At 37.7% G+C, this 12,253-nt stretch overlaps 1 protein-coding gene across 2 annotated transcripts in view; it reads left to right on the top strand.

The window, feature by feature from the left end:
- Nucleotides 1–940: 940 nt before the first annotated feature.
- jag2a (jagged canonical Notch ligand 2a) overlaps nt 941–12,253 on the top strand; it is a 77,443-nt gene continuing 66,130 nt past the window's right edge. For both annotated transcript variants that reach the window (XM_049481049.1, XM_049481048.1), the window contains exons 1-2: nt 941–1,128; nt 2,852–3,139. In XM_049481049.1, coding sequence (XP_049337006.1) covers nt 1,066–1,128; nt 2,852–3,139 — 351 coding nt within the window. In that variant the 5' untranslated portion in view covers nt 941–1,065. The remainder of the gene's footprint in view (nt 1,129–2,851; nt 3,140–12,253) is intronic.

The following is a 12,253-nucleotide window of genomic DNA, read 5'->3' as shown; positions in this document are numbered from 1 at the left end:
CTTGCTTGGCAACTCCTTATTCTAATAACATTTTCACAACCTTAGTATATTTTTCCTCATCCCACCATCATCCGCTAAAAACCCATTGATTTTTTACAGTTAAAAGTTAAAGTCAAGCTCAGGTTTGGAAGAATAAAGGGCATCTATTCCCTTCAGCCAAGTCAAGATTTGAGTGCATCAGTAGAGGGCGCACATACAGCCATCTCTTAAAATTTCCCTTTTATTATCTTCTCATTTAGGAAAGCTAAAGCGAAACCCAACTGCTCACACAGCATAAACAGCCCTAAGGTCACTAAACCAACTAGGAATCTACCGGATGGTAGATTCAGAGTGGTGCCCACCACTCTGCATAACCCCACCTAAAAGGGAGGCCCCACACCTGACATCCACTCACACACAGGCACACAGAGGCAGGCACACAGAGACAGGCACACAGCAGCCAAACACACACACACAGACGCCACAATATTAATTTAAATTAACTTTAAATTAACATGCCTTTAAATTAATTTTAAATCAACATTATTTTAAATTAACTTCAAATGAACATTACTTTAAATTAACTTTAAATGAACATTAATTTAAATTAACTTTAAATGAACATTAATTTAAATTAACTTTAAATTACTATTACTTTAGATTAACTTTAAATTAATTTTAAATTAACATTACCTTCACTTAAAATCATAAAAAAAGAAAAGAAGGATAAAGAAAATAATATATAGCTAGGTGTTAGCTCAGTTTTTAACCCACACAACTGTTTATGAATTATATTTAGTTTGTATGGTAAACTGACTGCGCGGGAATCAAGAGGGCGTTACTGAACCCGAACCTGCACCTCCCCCGAGCGCAATACCGACTAATGAGAGCACGGTGTGGGCGGAGCTGGAACTACTCAGGCCACGCCCCTCACTCTCGGCTGTTGCAGAGCGGCGCTGAAGTTGTGCTGGTCAGAGAGCGGACGGAGCGCTCGAGCCTGAGGATAACGGAGGCTTTAAAGTTTGGATTTTATGATGGATAGTCGTGTTTTATTCCGCGTGAATTTCCCTTAACCTGACCGGAATCATGCGGAGCTACACGGGCAGCTGCCTCTCTATAGCCTGCCTGATTCTGTCGCTTTGGACTCAGGTGAGCTATCCTTTAACTTTAACTAGCATTTTCACACTTTTCTCTTAATAAAATAATCCATAATAACTCATATTTCTGATTTAGTAAAGGCTGTCGATGTGTTAAGCTTTATTTCAGTTCGTTTGAATCTGTTTATCAGTTTATGCCTTATTTTTGTTTTTGCTAAAATTCCACTCTTAATGAAATTTAGCTCTTTTCTCTGAAACCATGTGATCTTTAAAAGTTGCAGAGAGTCGCACGCGCGCTGCGTTACTACATTAGCTGCTAACCTACCAGCTCTGTCACTGACTGCAAATATCAAAAATATTTATTGCATTCATATATCGTGCTTCGTGTGCATATTGTGGATTAAATGCATTTTATATAATCTTTATATAAAATAAAATAAAATAGAAGCCTCACACAGTGTGTGTACCGTTTAAAACAGTACTTTAAAAAAAGTGTTAGACGTCTCTGACTCCCAACGTGCAGTTTGTCAAATTTTATTATGTATAAAGCCATGCCTAGATTCCCCGTATGCAAAAAAAAGGCTTGTGCATGCATGCATTAATGGCATCCAGTAGTAAGTAGTAACGGTAAAAATGAGTCTGAAGTGCTTTCAATTCCAAAATGTGCACAAGTATGCCCAGCGTGTAAAGAACTCTTTATGTGGCAGTGATTTTCAATATTTGCACTTTTCCTTAACTGTAGTATAATTAAATAAGGAGGTTACTGTTGCACTGTGTTTAGTATAAAAAATGCTATAATAAAGTTGTAAGGGAGCTGGTTGCTAGTGTATTAGTGTTAGTGTATTAGTACTTAGTACATTATTACTTTCTGTTAGCGTGTCAGTGTACTAGTATTTAGTGTGTTAGTATTTTGTGTATTAGTATGTAGTGCATTAGTATTTAGTGCAGAACTTACTCTGTTAGTGTTTTAGTAATTTGAATGTATTGGTATGTAGTGCATTAGTACTTACTGTGTTATTGTATAAGTGTATTATTTAGTGTGTTAGTATTTAGTGTATTAGTATTTAATGCATTAGTACTTACTGTGTTAGTGTATTAGTGGTAGTGTATTAGTGTACTAATATTTAATGCATTAATACTTACGCTGTTAATGTATTAGTGGTAGTGTATTAGTGCTTTTGTATTTAATGCATGGACATTCTGTTTGTGCATTGGTGGTAGTGGATTAGTGCATTAGTATTTAGTGCATTAGTATTTATGGCATTAGTACTTACTCTGTTAGTGTATTTGTATTTAGTGTATTACTCTGTTAGTGTATTAGTATTTAGTGCATTAGTACTTACTGTGTTAGTGCATTAGTATTTAGTGCATTGGCTATTACTGTTAGTGTGTTAGTGTATAGTACTAGTAAGTGTATTAGTCTGTTATAATTTAGTGCATTAGTACTTAGTGTTATTGTAATAGTGGTAGTGTATTAGTATATTAGTATTTAATGCATTAGTACTTACTATGTTAGTCTATTAGTATTGGTTTATTACTATTTAGTGTGTTAGTGTATTAGTATGGTGTATTAGTGTGTGATTAATTCGTATTTATTGTGTTTATATGGTGTTGCTTTGTTCCCTTTATTTAAAATAAAATAAAAGTCTGGGAGATTTGGATTGCTTTTTTTAAACAGTGTCTCTGAATGTACAGTTTATCCAGTTGTATTAAGCATAATCCCGTGCTTATCAGATCTGAAATATGATTTTGTGTTTGTGGTTATGTTCTGGCAGGTGTGCCGGTCGTCCGGCTATCTGGAGCTCCGGCTGTCTCGTGTGGAGAACAGCGACGGGCAGCTCGCGAGCGGGCGCTGCTGTGGAGGAGGGGGCGTGTGCGCGTGCCGCACGTATTTCCGCGCGTGCGCCAAGGAGTATCAGGTGGAGGTGAGCCTCGGGGGCCCGTGCATCTACGGCAGCGCGAGCAGCAGCGTGCTCGGGGCCAACTCCTTTCAGCTGGAGAACAGCCGGGATAAACACGGTGAAACCGGAACCGTGCTCATCCCGTTCGAGTTCGCGTGGCCGGTGAGTGCGGACATGCTGCCCTATAGTCCTTTAATATACAGTATTTAATATACAGGCTTCCACTTATTTTTATATTATGCTTGACATTATTATTTCTGTATTATATATTATATACTTACAATGTATTTTGTGCTACATGTTGTTTGTACACTATATTCTTATAATATAATTTATGCATATATGCTTATAAGTTATAACTTATATTCTTACACTATATGTTATTCTGCATTTGTACACTTGCATTCTTCGTTATACACTGTATTCCTATATTATACACTATATGCATCTGTAGTAGAAGCATTTATTAATATGTGTAAGCAAATATGTGAACTGTTACTTTCATGACAAAGCTGGTTCTATGTGAATGCTTTATCAAACAGCATGTACCAATGTGTGACAAAAGTTTTGGCACCCTCAAAATTTCTCTTAGAAAATAATTGCAATTACACATGTTTTTGTTATACACATGTTTATTTCCTTTGTGTGCATTGGAACAACACAAAAAAAAAACAAAGAAAAGAAAAACTTGGTTGCACATTCTTTGGAAAAAATAACTCAAAATCAATCGCTTCCTATAACCAGAAACAAGCTTCTTACATTTCTCAACTGTTATTTTGGTCCATTTTTCTTTTGCAAACAGCTCCAAGTCTCTCATATTTGAAGTTTTACCTTCTACCAACAGCAATTTTAAGACCTCTCCACAGTTGTTTAAGGGGATTTAGATTTTTTTTCTAAATCCCGTTTTTGTTTCTCCAATACACACAGAGGAAATAAACATGTTTAGAACAACATTTTCTGGGAGAAATACAAATTCTGCCTAAGACACTAATGACTCCACTGATAGAGTTAAATTGATGCTACCACCACCATGCTTCACTGTGGAGATGGCGTGTTTGTGGTAACGTGCAGTGTTTGATGCTCAATTTGGTCTCATCACACCAAATAACTTGTTTCCAGTAGGAAAGGGACCTTGGAGTGTCTCATATGGCTGTGGGAGAACTGTAGTCAAGATTTATTATATTTCCTTTTAACTCCTACGAGCTTCTTGGTGTCTTGATAGCTTTCCACGCTTTTATAAGTTGTGAGGTGTTATCTGGTGAGTCTGGTTGAATACTGGCCATGTTCATGGAAAAGCGTGGTGAATTTTCTTCTTCTTATGAGTTGGAGTAAGGCCTAATATTGGACACAGATGTGCAGTAGGTAATAATGGTAAATAACTGGTGACGTCTGGCTAGACTTGTCTGTATACAAACAGACAAGTGACTAAAGCCCTATCTGGATGGGATTAGTTTCTCAGGGAGACGTCTGTGACATTTATTTCGAACTTCTACTCAGCGATAAAACTCCTGCATCTGGACTGCAATTGAAAAAACAGAAGGACCAGTGAGTTTTTTGGCTTTCTCGGTCACATGACATCGCGTTCAGTAGCTCCTCCATTTCCACTCGCTGTTGTGTTTACTTGGATCTCTGTGGAAACGCGCATCCAAAGTGTAATTACGGTGTGAGGCAGTGGAAAAAATAGCTATTTTATTAAATGCGAGGTGAAGAAACTCAGAGATGTGCTTCCGGACGGGAATAAAATCGCTGTTTTTCAGAGTTCATTGAAAAACAGTATATCATTCTGCCTGTAATTTTCTCAAAGGACGACTGAGAAAAACAAATACATGGTCATTCTGGATGGGAATAAAATCACAGAGGGCCCCCATAAAAGAGAAAATTACCCCAGGACCCCCTGGAAAACTAATCCTGTCCAAAAAGGTTTTTTTTAAGGACCAAATTTACATCTACATTCAATGCAGGAGACTTTACACACATATAGCTCACAGGTCAGTGCCATGATCCTTAGATTTAAACCCCTTTAAACCACATTTGGAAATCGTCGTTGTAAATCTGCCCTAAAGCTTTCAGTACATCACACACCACCAGTTGGGAGCTAATCTAAGCTAAACATGTATGCTGTCATGTAACACAGACATGTACAGTTTATTTAAAGCGCCATAAATAACAGGTCATGCAACTTCAAATATCAGCGTGGAAGCTCCACACGCTCTGTATCTGTGATGGGACAGTGCTGAAAGTGAAGGTGGGTTCTGCAGTGTAAGCAAGATGACAGTCATGGTTTACATAAGAGAGTCAGACTAGACCTGGCATGCTCAGAGAGTGATATGAGATATGGGACAGGGCGAGAGGGAAAGAAAGGGAGAGAGAGGGGGCAGAGGGAGTTGCCTGTGTGATCAGATTTCAGATTGATGCATTGTGGTCAAATAACCAGGACAGATTGTAAGATTAGAGACATTCCTTTTGTTGAAATGAGGAACGTTTTACATTAATGTTTGTCTGTTGGTGCCTTCCCCAGGAAAAAGTGACTCACACTGAATAAGAGTGTTGGGTTCAGTCCACAAATGGTGATTATAGGCTCAACTGGTCAGAGCCAAAAGCGTTCTTCAGGTATGTTGAGAACGTTTAGCTCTATAATGGAGAAAATGATTGATGATTGATGACCAGAATGTTCTAGACTTGGGTTTTCTGGCAGACAGTGAACACGTGCAGCACTGTTTCATGACTAAGCATGCAGAAGTGTAGCGTATAAGCCTTTTAACGCTCTATGGGATGAATTATATTTTAGGTTTTGGAAGCTTGGGAGTCCAGAATCAGGTGTTTTTGAACAAGGAAGCACCCGAAACATGCGAGTTAAAAGGAAAAGACCTCCAGGATCAGAGATGAGATCCAGTGTTAAGTTTGGAGGACATTCCATTTGATGAAATTTGTTGAGAACCTGTTAGAATTGTGTGTTAATGTACGTCTGTTGGTGCGCTCCCCAGGAAAAAGTGACTCACGCTGAATAAGAGTGTTGGGTTTAGTCCACAAATGGTGATTATAGGCTCAGCTGGTCAGAGCCCAAAGCTTTCTTCAAGTGTGTTGAGAACTTTTAGCTCTATGAGGAAGAAAATGATTGATGATCAGATTGAGCTCAGCTTGGGTGACTAAGCATGCAGAAATGTAGCGTGAAAGCCATTTAACCCTCAATGGGATGAATTGTATTTTTGGGAGGAAAAATATAGGTTTTGGAAGCTTAGGTGTCCAGAATCAGGTGTTTTTGAACAAGGAAGCACCCGAAACATGCGAGTTAAAAGGAAAAGACCTCCAAGATCAGAGATGAGATCCAGTGTTAAGTTTGGAGGACATTCCATTTGGTGAAATTTGTTGAGAACCTGTTAGAATTGTGTGTTAATGTACATCTGTTGGTTTGTTCCCCAGGAAAAAGTGACTCACGCTAAATAAGTGTTGGGTTTAGTCTACAAATGGTGATTATAAGCTCAGCTGGTCAGAGCCCAAAGCTTTCTTCAGGTGTGTTGAGAACTTTTAGCTCTATGAGGGAGAAAATGATTGATGATTGATGATCAGATTGTGTTTAACTTGGGTGACTAAGCATGCAGAAGTGTAGCGTGAAAGCCATTTAACCCACTGTGGGATGAATTGTATTTTTGGGAGAAAAATATATATTTTTGGTAGCTTGGGAGTCCCCTGTGGATATATCACAGATATGAGAAGCAATGTTAAGTTTAGAGGACATTCCATTTGTTGAAATTTGTTGAGAAACTGCTAGAATTGTATGTTAAGGTATATCTGTTGGTTCCTTCCCCAGAAAAAAGTGACTCATGCTGTATGAGATTCTTGGGTTCAGTCCACAAATGGTGATTATAGGCTCATCTGGTCAGAGCCAAAAGCGTTCTTCAGGTGTGTTGGGAATTTTTAGCTATATAATGAAGCAGATGATTGATAATTGATGATCAGAATGTTCTAGACTTGGGTTTTCTGGCAGGCAGTGAACACGTGCAGCGCTGTTTCATGACTAAGCATGCAGAAGTGTAGCATTAAAGCTTTTTAACACTCTATGGGATGAATTATATTTGGAGGTCTACGAGACCACAAATGAGAACCAGTGTTAGATTAAGAAGACATTTCATTTGTTGAAATTTGTTGAGGAACTGGTAGAATTGTATGTTAATGTACGTCTGTTGGTTTGTTCCCCACGAAAAAGTGACTCACGCTGTATGAGAGTGCTGGGTTTAGTCCACAAATGGTGATTATAGGATCATCGGGTCAGAGCCAAAAGTTTTCTTCAGGTGTGTTGAGAACTTTTAGCTACAGCTCTGGAAAAAAATAAGAGACCACTTGATGATGATGTTTTTCCTTGATATTACCAAATTGAAAACCTCTGGAATATAATCAAGAGATAGAAGATAGATGATCACAACTGTCAAACTAAGCTGAACTGCTTGAGTTTTTGCACCAGGAGTAAAGGCATAAATTTATTCAAAAGCAGTGTGTAAGACTGGTGGAGGAGAACATGATGCCAAGATGCATGAAAACTGTGATTAAAACCATGGTTATTCCACCAAATATTGATTTCTGAACTCTTAAAACGTCATAAATATGAATTTGTTTTCTTTGCATTATTTGAGGTCTGAAAGCTCTGCATCTTTTTTGTTATTTCAGCCATTTCTCATTTTCTGTAAATAAACGCTCCAAATGACAATATTTTTATTTGGAATTTGGGAGAAATGTTGTAGTACCTATAAATAGCAAAATCAGAGAAACTGATTCAGAAACTGAAGTGGTCTCTTTATTCTTTTCCAGAGCTGTATATAATGGAGAAAATGATTGATGATTGATAATCAGAATGTTCTCAGCTTGAGGTTTCTGGCAGGCAGTGAACATGTGCAGCATGTTTCATGACTAAGCATGCAGAATTGTAGTGTGTTTAGCCTTTTAACCCTCAATGGGATGAATTATATTTTTGGGAAGAGTAAATATTTTTTTTGGAAGTTTGGGAGTCCCTGTGGATATATCAAACTTAATAAAAATTTAGATTTTGACTTTTGATACCAAACTGATTATTTGAATCAGGTGTTAGCAAAGAAGCACCCCAAATCTGCAAGGTATGAAGAGGAGGAGGTCTATGGGACCACAGATATTAGGTTTAGAGGACTTTTTATTTGTTGAAGTTTGTTGGGAAACTGTCAGAATTGTCTGTTGGTGTGTTCCCCAGGAAAAAATGACTCACACTAAATAAGAGTGTTGGGTTCAGTCCACTAATGGTGATTATAGGCTTACCTGGTCAGAGCCAAAAGTTTTCTTCAGGTGTGTTGAGAACATTTAGCTATATAATGGAGAAAATGATTGATGATTGATGATCAGAATGTTCTAGACTTGGGTTTTCTGGCAGACAGTGAACACGTGCAGCACTGTTTCTTGACTAAGCATGCAGAAGTGGATGAATTCTATTTTTGAGCAGTATAAATTAGTATAATTTTTGGAAGCTTTGGAGTCCCTGTGGATGTATCAAATTTAATAAAAAAATTAGATTTTGACTTTTGATAACAAGCTGATAATTTGAATCAGGTGTTTTTAAGCAAGGGAGTACCTGAAATATGCAAGGTATGAAGAGGAGAAGGGGCCCTATTTTAGTGATCTATAGTGTACTGGTTAGTTGTGCTTTGCGCAGATTGATTTAGGGGCGTGTCTTGTGTCTTTGGCATCGTTAAGGCGAAAAAATGACAACTTGCGCATCTCGAAATGCGTAAATGGCATGTTCTAATTCTCTTAATTGTTCATGGGTGTGTTTTGAATGTAACGTGAAATAAGTCAATCAGTGTGCAAGTTGTTATTCTCTTTAAGATCCAGACGTGCTGTTACTTTGGTGCATTTGCGTCTTAGCAGAGGACACTGACCTGTGCAGTCTTGCTATGAAGGTACACCAGAAACACATTTAAGGGAACAGCAATGTTATTTTATTCTTTATTCTGTTTATTGTTTATGTAAAATCTGGGTTTGCAACAGTAACTGACATTTTTTAAATTTTTGTATAATTGACGGGCAGCGCAAAGAGAGAGAGAGAACGGTGGCAATATTTATAATGTTTTATAAATATAAAAATATAAAAGTGAATTTCAGATAAATAACAGTGAAGTGAAATAAAATCCGTTTATGTTCAGACACAGTGCTTTTTTTATTTTTATTTTTTATTTCCAAAACTGCAGGATGTGAGAGAGAATGAGTGAGAATGCGTGTTTGTTAAATTCTCAAACAGCAGAATGCCTATATCTGCTATATTAACTTACAGTTATTAAGTCTGCGTACTGAACATAATATAAATGCTTATAACTGTCAGAAATAAATATAGCTAATTATAACTTATAGTTACTGTGAACATTTTAAGTATATTTTAGTTTATAGTTGATTTGCTGAAGGCTCTGGGTGAGGTGTTTTTTGCTGTGGTAAAGAAGTGATAATATGTGGTATATTTCTCGGTGTGCACAGTGCTCACGATGATCGGTGATCCAGTCGTGGCTGCGCGGCTGACTGTTGACTGTTGTCAGGGTTTTAATCAGTCAGTGAAGCTCCTGTGTTTTCTGCCAAGATCTAGAAGAACTGACAGTACCTATGGTATACTCAGAAAAGCATTATATGATAATGTATTTTCATATATTGTCATTTTTCCTGCCCTTTACTGGCATGAAGGGATTACTAGACATTTAGCAGGACAGTTGCTAAACAGCATGAACTTCCATTCTGTAAAAAATCCACCGAACTGAATCAGCCCCTGTGAACTGGTCAGAACTAACCCTGCATGTTCTTTACTTCAGAAACCTGAAATTTACGGCAGGGCTGATTTCCAGAAACCTCTTGATTCAAAGGGCAGTGCACAGATGGGGAAAATATGTCTCCAGCCCTCACCAGCTGTATGGAGTGGTGGTACGGAGTGCAGACTCCAGGAAACATGAGGCTTTTATAGCATATGATTGATCTTCTTATTGTTTTTTCATTATTATTTTTAAAGGTCTCATTCTGCTAAAATCCACATTTTCTTGTTCTTAGTGAAATACTATAGGTCTCTCTGAGTTGTATATGATGCTGCATATGAAACTGTTTTTCAGCCTCTCTTGTCTGCAGTAACTAGTAAAAGATAATCCTCAGAAATATGAGTTGATCAGAGAGACGTTAGGGTGTCGACGTCAACCAGTGACTTTGTGGCCTCTGAACCCGGGCTATAGCATTAGGAGCTTTAGCTAAAGAGGAGCTAACAGCTCTGTTTACAGCTTCTTTTTAAATAGCTAGTTAGCATTAGCTATCTTGTGTAAGGGACTGTAAGTTTAAATTGGATCTCCGGTTGATTCTGCATTTTACCGAGACCTTAAATAAACACTAGGGAAGCACGGATTGACAAGGCAGCACAACTCAACAGGTCAAAGCGGGCGCCATTCGGGTCAGATTTTATGATAGAGAGTGGACTCTGAGGGTTTGACGTGGTTCGACACAATCAACAGAAATGCTTAGAAAACAAGAGGGAACAAGGTTCAATACTCGGAAAAATGTTAATGAAACAAAGGGGTATTTATACTAACACAGACCAGGTGTGGGCAATCAGAAGTTGGGAGAGTGTGAACGCTGTAGAGTCACGTGATCAGCAGAGTGCGGAAGGTCCGGTGTGAGTGCATGCTGGGAGTTGGAGTCTTTAATTTAGTGTGAATCAGAGTTCAGAGCAGGCAGACTGACAGTAACAGGTTTAACAGTTACACTATTTTTTTTCTGCAAAATCAGGGTTTGTCTCGTTTATGAAATAGACCAAATTTTACAGTTTTTTTTTCATTTCTACTAAATGTACAAAACTTATTTATACTAAATAAACTGTAGTATTAATTTTCATTAATGTTGAGTAATTTTAAAATTTATTTTTGAAAGTTTTGTCATATCGCCAAGAGAATTGTTATCATACAAATACCCTGAAATATTGTAGTATTAGTTTAGGGTCATATCGCCCACCAATACTGGTACTTTATACTATGTGCTACAAATATATAGACCCAGGTTATGTGCAAAACACTGCAATATTCCTTTAAAAATGCACATTATCAGACATGCAGGCATGGTGGGATCAGACTGAGAGGATCTCTGAAGAGCGTCTCAGTACTTAAACAGAAGCACCAGGAACGTGAGATGCTTATCTCGAGGACAGACTACACAATGTGATGACTTTGTTTCTTCACACATTACAGCAGTATTTCTGCGTCTTTACATCAAACGAATTAAACGAAATCTGCCAGCGGTGCCATTGTCTACTGTGTCTCGCCGATGTGGGTGCGCCTGAGGAAAGGGGGCACCTGTTTAGGAAAGCAGTGTTTATGGAAGTGGAGGAGCCTGCTGTGTGTGACGTCTTGTTGATGCAAGATCTTTGATATGGTAGAATCCCACCCTTAGATTGTATATAGAGTACCAGCCCTTTTATAGACAGTGCAGTTCTTTTATAGCTTTTTTTTTTTTACTTTGAAATAAAACAAGTAGCTACTGAACTGAACTCACTGTTCTTACAGTTTTTATTGATGTATTTTTTAGGGGTGTGACGAGATCTCTTGGCACGAGATCTCACAAGATTAAAACGGACAATATTTCTCGTCAGGCTTAAACCTGTCTCGCGGGGCAAAAAAACAGTTAAGTGTGGACTTTTTAAGAAGGATCTGGCAACACAGTAGCGATACAGCGAGAGTGTGGCTGAGCAGTGAGAGCAGCTCTCAGCAGAAGAGGAAAATTCAGGCATTTGTATAGAAGATGTTTCTGCTACTTTTAAGTTGTATGTCTCGCTGCATTTTGGCTCCAGTGGAAACAATAAACAGTAACAGAGTGACCAACAAGATAGAAACCATATATAAAAACTGTAAATAAATCCTACATGTGACTGTTTCATAGGCAGCTGTACTAATCCCTTAGCTCTGTACTGTATTAAAAAAAATGTTCTGTCTCTGTTTGCACTTCAAGCATAGTCTTAATATGACTGGTTATGGTTCTGCATAGGTACATTACAAGAGATTTAGGAGAAGAAAACACAAACCATAGTCTTAATATGACTGGTTGTGGTTTGCACTTATTGTTTGCACTATATAAGACCTAGAAAAGTTTTATTTTTATTTTTTATTCTTATTTCTATTTCTTATAGAATCAATGTGTGAGAGAAACCAATCTGTTAAGTTAGCGTTATATGATTTTGTCAAATAAAGCGTAGTTTTTAAGCCATTTTTCATTTTTGAGGTTTTCTTTAGAATTTTATTTTTAAAT

This window comes from Astyanax mexicanus, chromosome 7 (genome assembly GCF_023375975.1).
Source record: "Astyanax mexicanus isolate ESR-SI-001 chromosome 7, AstMex3_surface, whole genome shotgun sequence".
NCBI classification, from domain to species: Eukaryota; Metazoa; Chordata; class Actinopteri; order Characiformes; family Acestrorhamphidae; genus Astyanax; species Astyanax mexicanus.
Note: the sequence above shows the minus strand (reverse complement) of the source record. Positions and strands in the feature narration are given on the sequence as shown.